The 16181-nt window shown below is 43.1% G+C and overlaps 1 protein-coding gene across 6 annotated transcripts in view; it reads left to right on the forward strand.

Annotated features, from left to right (window-relative positions):
• Window positions 1-16181, forward strand: part of SAMD4A (sterile alpha motif domain containing 4A) — a 210715-nt gene that overhangs the window by 120696 nt on the left and 73838 nt on the right. For all 6 annotated transcript variants that reach the window (XM_060617285.3, XM_060617280.3, XM_060617283.3 and 3 more), the window contains one exon: window positions 5083-5601. In XM_060617285.3, coding sequence (XP_060473268.2) covers window positions 5083-5601 — 519 coding nt within the window. The remainder of the gene's footprint in view (window positions 1-5082; window positions 5602-16181) is intronic.

The raw sequence follows: 16181 nt of genomic DNA on the forward strand, positions 1-16181 counted from the left end.
ATTCCAGAGTGTCTACTAAATACAGTGGTATTGGGGTGTATGATAACAGAAACTGCATCACAGAAGTGATTGACTCATTGCAAGTTTCAGGATTTCTAAGTCTTCCCCAGTAAGGAAAATCTGTTGACTACACATCTCAGTAAAAGCTCCTTGCTCTCTGGAAGGTGGTGTGAATGCCGCAAAGAAGACCAATGGGCAGGGCAGCTGGACAGGACCTAGCTCTCATGTACCAAGTCCCCACATGTAGGACCAGGCTTCTGTTTGAAGGTGGAGATGCTTATTCTCTGATCAGTGTCCTGGGGATGCTTACCCTGAGAGACTGACTCAGTACTAACTAGAAAGTAGTAGACCTTGCAATCCTGGCTTATTAGCTTGCCATGAGGAGCCATCATCAGAGGGACCAGATGTACTCCAAGTCCATATACTCAGCACAGGAAGGCCTCCACAGGAAGCCAAATCATGATCAGAAACCATTTAACTCGCCCTGAAAAGCTATCATCACAGAATCTTGCAAGAGACGATCCAAGTCTGTATGGTCAGTTCATTCTCACCCAGGAATGAAGATACCGGGAGCGAAATCATAGTCCAAAAGTTGTTTGGCGAGTGGATAATCAGGATGAGGGAGGCTGAGGTGACTGTTGAGTGGCAACAGGTTAGCTTCATGAGTTGATCTCAGAATGGGAATGATTTTGCCTGAAGGGCTGAACTGCTCAAAGCCAATGCTAACGCTTAATTTTTCCAGAGGTGTATTCCAGTTTTGAAGAGGTATATTGTATTTTTTTTTTTATCACATAACACATTACCCAAAACTTAGCAGATAAGGAAAAATAAACACGTTATCACATGCAATTCTTATGGATCAGGAATATGAGAGGTTCTGGCTCAGGGTCTCCCAAATGTGGTCCAGAGTGCAGTCATCTGAAGGCTTAAGGGGCCAGGGGTTCTGCTTCCAAGATGGTTCCCTCACATGGCTAGCAAGTTAGTGCTAGCTGTTGGCAGGAAGCCTCAGTTCCTCACTTTCAAGACCCCTCTCCCTATTGGGTTCTTTGAGTATCGTCATAGCATGGTAGCTAACTTCCCCCAGAGTGAGTAACCCAAAAGAAAGCAAGGCAAAAGCCGCCGGTGCCTTTTATAACCTAATCCATGAACTCACACACTGTCTTTTCCGCTACACTCAATTTGCTAGAAATGACTCCCTAAGTCTAGCCTGCCCTGAAGGAGAAATGAATTCATTAGGCTCCATCTTTTAGACAGGAATGTCAAAGAAGGTGTGGACATATTTTAAAACCCACAGTAAGTATCACCTACGTTGTCTCTGCAACTCCTTTTTTTCCTGCCCTTCCATAGCTGGCAAGTCTTCTGCTGATCCATGTACTCTATTGATATGTTCATATTATTGTCTTTGTAAATATAATACACATATACACCTTTTATATGTAATTATATATCATATATGATATAATATTTATAATGTGGATACTATGTTACACATTACACATATTATCTATATTATAAATATTAATGTATTGAACTTATGGCCAAACTCTTCTAGCATGATAATCATTATGTATCTTTATGTTCATTTGTATACCCCCATTCTGCCACCTCACTAGCCAGGGGGACCTGAGGCAAATTGCTTGACTTCTCTGTGCCTCTGTATCCTCATCTGTAAAATTAGACTGTAATAGGACCTATCTCATAAGTTTCTTGTGAGATTTAAATGAGTAATTACACGCACAGCGGTTGGAAGAGTGCCTGGCACATAGAGACCATTCAATACCATCAGCTGTCAGCGTGGTGTCTGTAGTTGCTGCAGAATAGTTTGATCCAGTAGTACAAGCCCTCAGAGGGCTATCTTGGGTCCATGTTCCCAGTGGCAGTACACAAAAGTCAGGGTGGTCTTCCTGGCTACACCACAGTCCCACAGCATCCAAGCCCTGAACCGAGAATGCAGAAAGAACCGTTTCAGGCCTGGGAGGGACCAGGGCCAGAGGTCTCTTGTTTTCCTTTCCTCTTTGCTGCACTTGTTCCTCCTCTGGCTCCCAGGTTACCCCTGACCCAGAGTGCTTACATGAAGATAACATGTTTAGTTTGCACTCTGAGTCCTATTTATGTTTTGTTTTTGTTCCCTTTTTTTTTTTTTTTAAGGCTGACCTTTTGCAGAAGGGTAGAATACCCAAACAGGGAAGTGACCTCGCAGAAACCTAGGGAGTTCCTCAGCCTCGTGAACTTGTATTAAGAGTTGTTCCTACATTGTATTTCTAAGTCTACGTTTTCCAGGGTGTATACTAGCTACATCTGATCATCTGATGGACGTCAGACAGATTGATCTTCCTCTCAGGACCTTTTGCTTCTTGCCAGTGCCTCTTGAGCTCCTTGGGCTTAATGAATAGATTTTATCTTTATCCGAAGCATACTTGTAATTAAAAACATGCTGGGTGTTTGCTGAAAATGTATTGATGGGAAGTTAGAGCTGGTGCTTCCTCCGTCTCCCAAAGCTACTTTAAAAGGGAAGCCATACCTAACGGAATGCACCAGGGTTGTCTTTTGTCAGGTGACAGGTAGCTAAATATAGAGCTGGAGCTGGGAGGGACGTGCTGAGGTCACTTGTGCCCTCCTGCCATCCGCCTTCCCCATCTGAATGTCTCCAGCTCTGTGGCTAGCCCGTTCTGTAGCCTCCAGCATATATGGCTTCTGAGCACTTCCGCTGTGGGTAGTCCAAGTTAAGATGTGATATCGGTGGTAATATACACCCTGCGTTCCGAAGACTTAATGCAAAGACAGGCATGTAGAATGTTTCCTCAATAATTTATAGTTGATTACAAGTTGAAATAGTATTTTGATACATTGGATTAAAGAAAATACATCATTACAATTAATTTCCCCTCCCTCTTTTCACTTTTCTTTTAATATTAGGAAGTTCTAAATACCGTGTGTAGCTCACATTACGTTCCTATTCATCAGTGCTTCCTTAGGCATCTATCTCTATTCTTCAGGCCTCCAGCACATAGATTATAAGGCTTTCCTTGGTGACTCCTCTGGGTCTTTTGTCATTGTGGCACTTCATTTCTTCTCCACATCCAATCTTAATCTCTGCCGCTTCGATTTGAAGACTTCTACTTCAAATAGTTGGCTCTTCATCTTCTTATGAAATCCCCACTTGAAAAGAGTTGAGTGTCTCTTCATATCGTTCACCTGTAAGCCCAGTAGCCCCATTTTCTTTCAGCTTTTGACTTCCTACCTCTTCCAACTCTGATATTTTTAAATGATCTTCCCTGGGTAATCCTTAGACTCTATATATTACTTTTAAAACTCGGTATCCAAAACCAACCAACATGGCTCTAATGTGGGCCTGAGTACTGCAGAGACAAGTAGAAGAAATTATGTCCACCATCAAGTACTTGATGGTCCTTTTAATGCATTACCACACAAGGAGGGACAGATGCTGTTGGTAACAGTCTTAACTGATGAGGAAGTTGAGGCTCAGGTAGGTGAAGTAACTTAACAAGGTCCCACTGCAAATTAAGTGGCAGATCTGGGATTCATGCCCAGGTTTGCCAGGTTCTGGAGCTTATATTCATTTGTTATATATCATGTCTTCCTTGCCTGATACTTTTCTTTGAATACACCCTTGATCTCGAGGGGCTTTATAGTACTTGACTGATGCATTTGTAGCTTCTGGTCAACAATGATTCTTGAGCTTGTTCTGTTATGTTTCTGTCTTAATGGAATTGTGAAGTCCTTCTGCTAAATTCCAGATACTCCCTTTCAACTCTGCAGATTCCTCTTGAAAGCCAGTAGGACTGCCCTGCCCTGGCCTATTGTAGGGTAATTTGTAGGCAAGAGGCAATGTCTTCAGCTGTCAGGAGTGTCTTTTCAGGAAGGGAGCTTTCTTTCTTGTGGCCTGAGATCTTCAGGATAACTATCAGTTTCCAGAACAAGCTACTCCTCAAAGGCCAGTCAAGGCAAAGTACATTGTTTATCCATGTTTACCTAAAGGCAACAAGTGTGTGTTTTGAGTAGAAGGCAACAAGAAGGGATCCTTGAGAGTGTGTTAAAAATGGATCTTCTCACACATGAACATTGAAGACATGATACCAAGTGAAATAACCAGTCACAAAAGGACAAATACTGTATGATTTCACTTACAAGAGGTAACTAGAGTAGTCAAATAGACAGACAGAAAATACAGCGGTGGTTGCCAGGAGCTGGGGGAGGGGAGAAATATGGAGGGATCATTCAGTGAGTACAGAGTTTCAATTTGAAAAGATGAAAAAGATCTGGAGATGGATGGTGGTGATGGCTGCACAACATTGTGAATGTCCTTAAAGCCACACCACTGCATGCTTGAAAATGGTGAAAATAGTAGATATTATGTTATATATATTTTACCATAATAAAGACAACTAACCAGATTTTCTATACATGAAGAAAAATAGCTTGCTCATCACGTGTGATCGGAGGTGCTACTGGAGCTAAGTCCCATCCTGGGTTTGAGATCACAATTGTTTTCTGAGGTAGCTTCTCATGAGAAAGTGCATCCTGCACTGAGATGAGGGGAGCTCTTTCTTTTTCTGACAGATTTCTCCATCTAGGAAGTTTTACTTCACACAGATGCTTTTGCCAGGGTGTAAACTACTTTTCCACAGATGTCTGGGGTAGGGAAAGCAGCCTTACCTCCAAGAGATCCAATGAACGTTTGACAACACTTGCTTTTCTGTGGAGATTTTCTTATTCCTTATCCCCCTATCTGAAGGTGTGTCTGGACTTTTCTAAGAAAGAGTGCAGGGCTGTAAGTTCTATTTGGTTGTACCAAAGTAGTTGTAGCCTCTTTGGAGACCTGAATGGGAATTAGATTGAGCACCCGAACCTCTAAGAACATTTGTTCTGTGTTTCATTGATGTCAGTGCCCCCCGACATCCCGGAGTCAGTCATCCAACCTGATGAGTGGGCCATTTTGAGAAACATTCAGCCAGGGTACATAGATTGAGACTCTAACCCATAGGAATTCTCTCTACAGTGCGGTGTTTCATGCCATTGTGGGTGTATTTGCTTATTTGCCCCGTATATTTTCCTTTTCAGGAATCATTAACCAATGGCAACAGGAATCCAAGGATAAAGTGATTTCCCTCCTGTTAACTCACCTGCCTTTGCTGAAGCCAGGAAACCTCGATGCAAAAGTTGAGTATATGAAACTGCTGCCCAAAATCCTGGCGCACTCTATTGAACACAACCAGCACATCGAGGAGAGCAGGCAGCTGCTGTCCTATGCTTTGATACATCCGGCCACTTCGTTGGAAGACCGCAGTGCTTTAGCCATGTGGCTGAACCACTTGGAGGACCGCACGTCGACCAGCTTCGGCGGCCAGAACCGAAGCCGCTCAGACTCTGTGGATTATGGGCAGACTCACTACTATCACCAAAGACAGAACTCCGATGACAAGCTCAATGGGTGGCAGAACTCTCGGGATTCGGGGATTTGCATCAACGCCTCCAACTGGCAGGACAAAAGCCTGGGGTGTGAGAACGGCCATGTGCCCCTCTACTCCTCTTCATCTGTCCCCACCACAATCAATACGATTGGAACCAGCACAAGTACAAGTAAGTTCCCAGGAAGCCCGTAAAGCAGTGTGCTTTGGTGACTTGCTGTGTGTGGCATGTCCCACTGCGAATGTCTGCTCTGAGCACCCCATGACCCTGGGAGAGACGGGCCGATGGGAATTGGCTGTGGGAAGGGGATCTTTGCATCCCATACCTGTTGCTCTTTTGACTCTGGAAGGATAAAAATGCTGGGCAGGTAGAAATGAGTGATGGTCCAAATTTGGGTTATAAACAGACTGAAAAATAAATACGTTTGAGAGAAGAGTAAGTGGTGAAAGAAGGAAACTTCCCGTTTCCACGAGCAGAAATGCCTTTTACCCGCATGCCTTTCGCCCTGGAGTTTTTGGATTTGCCAAAACACTGAGTTACGAGTGATTCTCTAAACCTGATTCTAACCCATGGTTAACCAGATGCCCTCATGGGGTTTGTGCATTTTCTTTGGTTTGTTTTTTTTTTTTTTTTTTTTTCTGTTTTCTTTCTTTCTTCCTTTTTTTTTTTTTTCCCCCTTTTTTTCATTTCACCCTGGAATGTTCCCTCCCTTGCACTTTCTGGTTTTTAGCCCCAGTTGTTGGGGGCACTTTTCCTCCTGACCAGGGAAGTAGGTTTGCTAACTTGAGAATGCTGCTCTGTGCTGTGGCCTTTTCTCACTCCGCCTCACCTAGGAGAGGCGGGTCAGGAACCGTTCTGCAGAAGGGGAGAGCAGAGGACAGCTTTCTGCTCTTTTGACCACTAAGGCAAAGTACCCTGCTCGCAGCTGGGACTAGGGCTGGGAATCCTCTGTATGGCTCCCCACTTAGGCTGAGCAAAGTGACAGACGTGCCATTTGTGCTTCTGTAAAGTGACAGTATGGGAGGGGGGGCTGTCATTGAACAGAAATCATCCATGCTACTTGCGTGTGTTCGTGAATACAGTGTCTGCAGTGAGATAACTTTCTCAGTGGAAAGCTTTTGTGGTTAGACCTTACGTGCCTGTCAACATGCAGGAACCCCCAATTAAAAGATCTGAGAGTATTAAGAATTAGCGGTGACAGCTTCTTGGCCTCTACCTCCACTTGGATCTTTTTGCTAATGGGCCCTTTTAAATGGCTTTCTCAAATACATAGGAGTGTCGAATTATAACTACATTAATTGAAACAGGACCTTAGTGGAATAACCGAGGAAATACTTAAGATACTGCATTCATAATGCTACAAAATGAGATTTTTAATTCCTTTTTTCTCTATTTTTACATTGAGATATTGATAACTAGTACATTTGGGGAATTAAGTGATTATTGCATCATTAATTTATTATGTAAGAGGTTCTGAGGACAGTCTGTTTCACAGACTAGTAATCCGGGGAACAGTTTCACTAGCTTGTGTGTGACAAAGAGTGATGGCTGGGACTGTTAAAGCAGACACATGTAGGCTGGATGACAGAGCTTTTTGGCCCAAGTTTCCTGGGTCAGGGACAGAATCTAGTAATTGTTACAAAACTCTTTGATAGGTGGGAGAGATGTGAGCTCCAAGCTGCCTGCCCTCTCAGAACTTGGTCTTTTATATTTTAAGGGGTTGAATTTTATGTCACTTGTCTTCAAGTTATTCTTGGGTCATCATATTTCTGTCTCTACTGATTTGCACATTCAGGGCTGTCTCTTGACAAGATGTGTACATTCAAGATGGTTATCAGATTGTAGTCAATGGGTACTTTCCTTTTTTACTGTGGCCCTCCAGCCTACAGAGCGGAGGTGATGCAGAAACGACTGTCATGGCCTCCCAGATCTCTGGGTCCCTGTGTAGTACTTGAGGAGAAAAAGACTTGAAGGTTTAACGAGATAACTAGATTACATATGTCAGGAAGAAGAAAGGGGTTGGAGCCCTGTTTCAGAGCATTGGCAAAGAAATCTTAGATCTGTCTTCCAGCAAGTTTCATGCAAACACTTAGGCCATGTCAACACTTGTATTTCAATATCTCTTTAACAAAACATGAATGTCATTGCTTCAGTCTTCTGCATTGTCGATGGTGGTTAAATTGTGTTTGTCAAAACTGCCAACTTTTGGGTCATGCATTCACTCGTGCCTCTATTAAATATCTCCTGAGCACCTGGGAGGCAGTTTGACAAAACGGAAAGGACAGGAACCTTGGTGTCAATGCCCTGCTAAGTCCAAATCTCAGATCTACAGTTTGCTAACTACAGCTTGGCCAAGTTACTTAACCTCTCTGAGCAAGGTCCTCACTTGTACAATGAACATTCATGATACCCATCTTTGAAGGACTGTGGTGAAGTTACTTTAGATTACACATGTAGATGCCCAGCACTGGTCAGAGCTGGCAACAGGGTCTGCTAAGTGAATCAGTGAGAATGGGAAAGATAGTGAGGGGCAAAGTGCTAACACTGACCCCAGAGTCTGTGCCTGCATTTGCACCTTCTGGTCGTCATCTGATGAAGCACCTTTCCAGAGCCCAGGGCCGTGCAGAATAGACTAGGTGTCCTTGAGTATGCTGTGGCTTTTGACCATTTCACTGCAGTAGAAAATGGATTGGACTGAAGGCTCCAGGATCTCTTCTATTGCACTAAAGAGCTACATGTCTTCTTTCTTTCAAAATGGAAAAAGATATCTACACAAAGCAACATAATTTATAAATCATAGTAAGAGAACTGAGATCATCATTTAGTGCTTCACATTTTCAAATTATCAGTCACATCAAGGACAGCTAATGAAAAGAAACTAACTAGAAGACAACCTTCTTACACAGTTTTTGGGTTTTAATCTTGGTTTGTTCCACTAACGTTTGGTTCCCTTGGTCATTATGCTCCAGCAAAGTGCCTTAGCATTTGTGGCCTCCTCCCTGTGTGGATTCTGCATCGTTCAACTGCACTGAAAACACTATCCACTTTCTGGGTACCGAGTACTGTGTTTGAGTCCGTGGAAAATATAAAGAAGCTTAAGGAAAGTGATTCACTTTCAGGGAACCTATAATATAACAAGAGAGAGAAGGTATATCAATCAGTCTCACAATTAAAAATGAAATATCTTCTTTTAGCCAGACTAATCTGCAAAAATTTTGCATAAAAACCCATGCATTACATAAAAACGCAGTTAAAAAAAAATAACTCTAACAGCTGCCATAGGGCGATACAGGATTGTGTCAACTGAATGGGGGGTCTGTACTGTAAGCACTGTGAATGTTTGAAATGGAAAGATTCTTGTGAACTGCAGGGTCAAGAAAGCTTTTGCAAGAAATGGGGCAAGTAAGCTATGATGGAGATGGCAGGAGTGGGGGGACCAAGGGTAGGAACATTCATTGCGAGCAAAAGGGTGGAAGTTATAGTGAGCACGCAGGGTTGGAAGACAGTGAAGAAGAAGGAAAGGTTCGCAAAGGAAAAATAGCTCGTGAAAGAAAGCAATAAAAGTAGACAGGGAGGGGATCTGAGAGCTCTAAAGAGGCCAGCCATAACACCATCTGTATGACAGTGATATGAGCAATGCTGTAAGGGGGCCTGGTCTGCTATGTGCACGCCAGATGAATGACAAGGGATGACTACAACATCAGTGAGTTTCAAAGGTATCATGGGGATAGGAACAGGCATGGAGCAGAAGAAATTGATGCTAGAAACGTTCCTGGGTATAATTATTAGAATTAGGATTCAGTATTGACTTTGGACATACATTACAGATTCATTTATTTTTTCATTCATTCACTTAGGAAGTGTTTATTGAGTACCTACTATATGCTTAATCTACTCGAGGCACTCGGTGCGTCAGCAGACCAAAGATGCTCTCCCTTGTGGAGTTGCGTCTTCACTATTATAGTATATGAGGAAATTATATAATGTGTTAGAGATTGATAAGTGGCATGGAAATAAGAAACAGAGTAGGGTCAGTAGGATCAGGCCTAGATGGTGAGGTGATTATAGTAATAAATAGGGTGGTCAGGGTAGACCTCATCGAGAAGGTGATGTGTGAACAAAGACTTGAAGGAGGTAAGGGGGTTAGCCAAGTGAGAGTCTGGGGGAAGAACAGTCCAGCCAGAGAAAAAGCTTGAGCAAAAATCCCAAGATCTTTTCCCAGCTTGCTGGGGAAAAGCAAGGAGACCAGTGGCTGAAAGAGAGTGACATAGACAGTGGTGGAGCTTGCAGAGGTAACAGGGAAAGACAGATCCTATGGGGCATTGCAGGGCATTGCAAGGACTTTGACTTTTGCTCTCAGTAAACCAGGAAGCCATTGGAGGGTTTTTGGCAGACGAGGGACGTGACCTTACATTTTAAAGGGATCCCTTTGGCTCCTGTATTAAGAATAAACTATACAAGGGCAAGGACAGAAACACAATGACCAGTTAAGAGGCTATTGCAGTAATCCAGGCAGGAGGGTGCTGACTTTGCCTGGGGTGGCTGAAGAAGAAGGGGGGAAAGTGGTCAGAATCTAGATCTATTTTGGAAGTACAGTAAGTGGCATTTCCTGACAAAATAAATGAAGAGTGTAAGGGAAAGGATTCAAGAATGACTCGAAAGTTTTTGCTTCTGCAACTGGAAGGATGGAGAACGTTTCTGTTTATTAAGTTTGAAGGTAAGATTTGGAGTTGGGTCATCTGTGATGAATCTGTGTGTCCATTTGACAATCGGAGGTGTCTAGTAGGCATTTGGATGTATGAGTATGTAGTTTGGGAGAGAGGACCAATCCGAAGATAGACATTTGGGAGTTACCAGCACATGAGTAGCGTTTAGAGCTATGAAACTGAGTAAGATTACCAAACCAGAGATGTCAGTAGAGAAGAGGACCAAGGACTGATCCTGGGCACTTCAACATGAAGGCTGGGGAAGCCGAGGACAAAGCAGAAGAAATGCAGGAGAAACCACTGAAGTAAGGAAAAACTCAGGTGTGTATATGTCTTACAAGGCGAATGAAGAACATGTTTCAAGGGGAAAAAGTGATCAAGTGAGTAAAATTCTACTGACGTGTCTACTAAGGTGAGGACCAAGAATTAACCACTGGATTTATCAAGAAGGTATATTAGAGGTAAATTGCGGGGGTGGGGGGGGGGTACTTCCCAGATGGTAGGCATTTGGGGGCTGAAGAAAGTTATGTTAGTGATTCCAAAGAGATAAAAGGCAGGATAGAGAAAGAAACTAGCTGCAAGCCCCAATCTTGGATGTGTGTTGACTTTGAGAAGGTGCTAGAACATTGAGATGGAGAAAAATGATGTTTAGAGGGCATTAAAAACAGATGATGGTGCCATGCAGAGTTTTAGAAGGGATTAAGATGAGGCTAAGAGTGGGAGGCAAAAACTACACCCTAATGTAACAACAGTCAACCAATTTTCATCCATTTAAGCAGACTCAAGAGTACCTTTTTATTAGTTGCAGATGTTAAATTAAGTGAGATCACACAGGACTTTTGGACCTTCTCTTCTATAATAAAGAAACAAATGGTTTGGGACAGCAGAGAAGTTGATTAAACACTTAGGGTAGCATCAAGGTGTTTCGGAAGAGAGGGAAGAATGTAATTTTCAGTACCTCACTCTCCTCGTAAGGCTACTCAGGGTCTGGTTACTGAAAGCAAGAATGTACAGATTCTTCATCATGAGCCCATGGGACCAGAAAGGACCAAGGTATTGGCTGTCACAGACTGTGCACAAATCTTAGTCAACTTTGTTTTGGCCATTATAAGCAATTCCAAGGGTAAGGTGCATAGAACCTGGCTTAGCATCTCTACGTTTGCTTCCTGTCTAAAGTCTGCTATAGAAAAAGCAAACCATTAGGAAAAGACCATTCGGGAAAAGTATCTCCTGGATTTCTTAAGAGCCCACAGAATCCCCTTGTGTGGAGGTCAGTGCCACCTCCATTACCCCGGACTGCCTTTCTAGCCAGTTTCTAGTCTTCACTGTCGGAGTTTGACCTGGAATGAAACTATGTGCTGTACTTACAAATGAAAGGAAGATCATTGCAATACTTGATTTTTCTTCACATTCTTTACATTTGCTAGCCAGCCTGGTATGAGGCAAGAACTCTGAAACTTTGGGTAACAAAAAATATATTCCACTTAAACTGCCTGCTTCTACAGTCTCATGGTACAGCTTGGAACCTTCGTATTTCTTTTATTACTCTCAATTGATTTTTCTGATAATGAAAACCATACATTAAAAAAAATTTGGTACTGTAGGTCATCAAAAAGTAAATTAACAGTAAGAGCACACAACTGCATATTGTTTACTACATGCTGGGTACTGTTCAACACCTTTTACATAAATATCAACTCATTTAATCCTCATAACCTCTCCGATGTGGGTATTATTGTTATCACCATTTGACAGATGAGGAAAATTGAGGCACAGAGAGGCTAAGTAACTTGCCCAGTGTCACAGACCAACAAAGCGGATGAATTGGGGTTTGAACCCAGGCAGTCAGGCTATGGAGTCTGGCTCTGGACTTGAGGACACATGCCAGTCCCTCTTAATCCTATCCTCGGAGATTGGCTCAGTTACTAGCTAGTAGACCCTTGTTTGACTCTAAAGTTGTCCCTACCTGGGCCAGCCTCCCTTGAATCAGGGTTCTCCACAGCACACAGATGTAAGACTCTGCCTAAATTGCACCCAGGTGCACTGGCTTTGCACTGACCCATCTATTTCAATATTAGCCCTTGGCGTTCTGTGTCACTATTCTTGGTTGACAAGTTTGCCTCCCCTTCCCAATCACAAATTCCTTGGGGACAAGGGTTGTCGTCTTTATCCCTCTTTCCTGGCACCTGGAAAGAACACTGTGTGGCTCAAAAAGTCACCGAAACTTGGGAGATGGCAATTTCCTGGCATCTGTTCAGCTGCCATTCTCCCGTGGCAGAGTGTCTCTGTTAGATAATGGCTGTCTCTTGCTAAGGCCAGATGTGGCCTCCAAATCCTCCTCAATATGCCCCTCAAGGCAGCCACTATAATTCAATAAGAGATGGCATGTGAACTGAAGCCTGTCTGCCCGCCTTGCCATAAATGTTTGCTGAACAGTAGGAACTTAATAAATTCCTGGGCTCACTAGGCAGATGTTCACGAAGTTAATGAATTTCCAGAATAAACGAGAAGACGTCTTTGGGAATTCACTAAGTATTTAGTGATAATATTGGTCAGTTAGCCTTCTGTCATAATCCTCATAGTGACATTTGTTGTTGCTCTTGCTTTTTTTGTGTGTGACTTATTTCACCAACTAGGTCTCAATACTAACAGACTCTTAATAACATACTGTGATCTTGATTGTGGCGGCAGTTATATGAATTTATTCATGTGAACAATGCCCTAGGGTTGTGCACAAATTCATACGCCCTCCCCACCCCCCACCCCCCAAAATCAGCATATGATCAGATCTGCTGAGATCCGAGTAAGGTCTACCATAGTCTCATTAATTGTATCATGTTAATGTCGAGTTTCTGATTTTGATATTGCCCTATAGTTAGATAAAATGTCACCTTCGGGGGAACTGGGAGATGGGTGCATGAGCCCTCTCTAGTATTTTTGCTGTTTCTTGTAAATCTATAGTTGCTTGAACATTAAAAGTTAGAAAACAAAAAACAGTGAGGCATCCAGTGCCTGGATATTTCTTGGGCTTTCTTTGGTCCTTGTTATTTGGCCTTCTGGGAATGTGGAGGGTCCGTCCATTTATGGGAAAGATGGTTACTAGGTGCCATGGAACCAATACCTGAAACAAAACTACTCCAGCAGGAAAGATGAGGAGCAAGGGTCGTGGATCTCAGGGCAAGTGGCTCCTTTGGAGAGCCCTGACCTGCCAGTTGGAAAAACCCCTCCAAGTTCATCAACTGACCCCTTTAGCCAGGGCCAGCTCCTTCAGAGATACCTGTTTGGTTCAAGAAGTCCTTTGCCCACTGCCCTTCACTTTTCTTTTTTTCTCCTTTTTATTTTTTTTTAATGTTTATTTATTTTTGAGAGAGAGAGAGAGAGCACAAGCAGGGGAGGGACAGAGAGAGAGACAGACTCTGAAGCAGGCTCCAGGCTCCGAGCTATCAGCACAGAGCCTGACACAGGGCTTGAACTCACAAACCGTGAGATCATGACCTGAACTGAAGTCGGATGCTTAACTTACTGCCCCCCCCCCGTGAGAGCCTCTGCAGGCTAAAACTCTCGGAGTACTGATTGGCGGGCAGGTGCGAATGATCTCACAGTTCAGGAGTTTTAGCCTGCGGAGGCGAGAGAGAGAGAGAGAGAGAGAGAGAGAGAGAGATTGAGAGAGAGACACTAAGCCTCCCAGGCGCCCCAACCCTTCACATTTTCTTACAAGACCAACAGCCACTTCAAACTCATTCCAGTCAGTCTGCAAAAAACTAAGAGAACCCAGATATTCAAGGGAAAGAGAGACACCATTCAGCTTTCAGGTAGCCCTGACAAGAAGAGAGGTCTTGTGAGTGGCCTCTTGGAAACTGAAACGGAAGGTCAAGGCCTGCAGACCCTGATTCTTTTTTGCAGGCGGCAGGTCTCCCCCATCCTAAGCCTCTGGTGTCATTGGGAGTTCCTTTTAGATCTTCATGGAATTATTTTGTCTTTTACCAGCAGACTTTCTGGGTGGAAAATTTCTTTCTCCCCCAAATCCAGCCAACCTGGCATGTAACTGAAAAATTCCATTATTTCCTTAACCCCTCATTTGCTCTTCAAAGAGGTAACTCTAGGGGCGCCTGGGTGGCGCAGTCGGTTAAGCGTCCGACTTCAGCCAGGTCACGATCTCGCGGTCCGTGAGTTCGAGCCCCGCGTCAGGCTCCAGGCTGATGGCTCGGAGCCTGGAGCCTGTTTCCGATTCTGTGTCTCCCTCTCTCTCTGCCCCTCCCCCGTTCATGCTCTGTCTCTCTCTGTCCCAAAAATAAATAAAAAACGTTGAAAAAAAAATTTAAAAAAAAAAAAAAAAAAACAAAGAGGTAACTCTAGTTGCTTTGCTTCCTTTGAGACGCATTTGTAACAGCTGGCATGAGATATTTTTAGCTTCAGCTTCCTTTCCCTTCAGGGGAAACTTTTTTAAGCGTGGCCCTGGCCTTCCTGATACTACAGTGTGAAGGTGGCTCAGCGAGATCTCAGAGGACCTGATATGGCCACTACCTAATCCTCCCTTTCCAAGAGTCCAGAGTTTTTACAGGACTGTGCTCTTCTTCACCACGCTTCGTGTTTGGTTTTGGGGGCGTGGGGAAGAACAATCGAAAAAACACCATAGTAAGCAGGAAGTCTGCTCATTTATTTTGAGTCAGCAGAGATCCGACTGCTTGGGAAAAGTCAAAGACCTCAGGAGCCATGCGCCTTGGGTCATGAGGCTGTGCCATCCGTCCCCTATCCAGGAGGATTTTTTTAGACCCTAATGACAGTGAGCATTGTTAATAAACACTAGATGAGTGCCAGAGGAAGGCGGTTGTCTTCTAATTCTCTATTGTAATTGAAAAATAGGATGGATTCTGGCTGGAATAAAGGACTTAGATTGGACTAGCCCAGAAGAGGGAAGGAAGGAGGAAGAAATGAATAACATGGCTTCTTTAGGACTTTTTGAGCCCTGTAGTCTTAGGATTTCTATTATTTCACAAGATTTAAAGTCATAGTCTAATAGCGGCTACTCCACACACACACGCGCGCACACAATTGGACAAAAAAAACTTTTAATCTTGCAGTTATTTATTTTTTTTTTCTCACTTTTAAGATTTCCAGGGACAAACTCAGCTTACCTTAAAGAAAGACATCATGATGTAGCATATCTGTATCTACATATATATATCTACATATCCATACCTATATATATCTGTGTGTGTATATGTATGTATATACTTTGACATCTTTAATATCAAGCAAATTAAGCCCTTGAATTTCATGGTTTCAAGTGAGGGTAAATCTTAGTGGCAGTGATTACTGTCAATTTGGGGTATATTTTCTAACTCTTAAACACTGCACATATCATTCCTGCCACCCCCATTCTCAGCATTCTATTAAATAAAGTATGGTATCTGAATATAGGAAATCTCAGAAAGTCAATTAAGAGAAGGATATGGAGATGGAGAAGCAAGGAAGACAGGGAGTTCCAAAATCTGGAAAATGCTATATAAGATTTTTGTGGATTAGAGAAAGGCTGAAACTCCTAACGTACCCTGGAGTAATCATTCTTTGCCAAAAGTCTGGGCCATTTCCATAGATGAATTCCACGGCTAGAATTAGAGAAACCAATGGGAGCACAGGGTTTGTTTTAGAGATTTGTTTCACAGCCAACCTTGCTGAGATGCACCCTTTCAGGAAAGCCCAGCAAACCCATATGGAGCTAAAAGATGCATAGCAGATTATTTTATACTTCAGTCTTCTGCCTCACACAGGAAATGATAAGGCCAAGGGCATGTTAGATATTCAGTTTGGGGGAATAAATGATGAGGCGGTTTTCCATCAAGATCAAGAACAGATGCTTTGGTTTTCAATTGCAGCTCACCCATGATTAAATGCATGGTGATGGACAAGTTACTTGACCTCTAAAGCTCCTTTCTTCATCTATGAAATGGGAATAAGTTTCAGTGGGGGACCTCTTAACTGACTTGATCAGGATATGTTGATTGTCATGACTGTTTAAAGCAAGAAATCATAAAAAAGGAATAA

This window comes from Panthera onca, chromosome B3, assembly GCF_046562875.1.
Source record: "Panthera onca isolate mPanOnc1 chromosome B3, mPanOnc1 haplotype 2, whole genome shotgun sequence".
Taxonomy (NCBI): Eukaryota; Metazoa; Chordata; class Mammalia; order Carnivora; family Felidae; genus Panthera; species Panthera onca.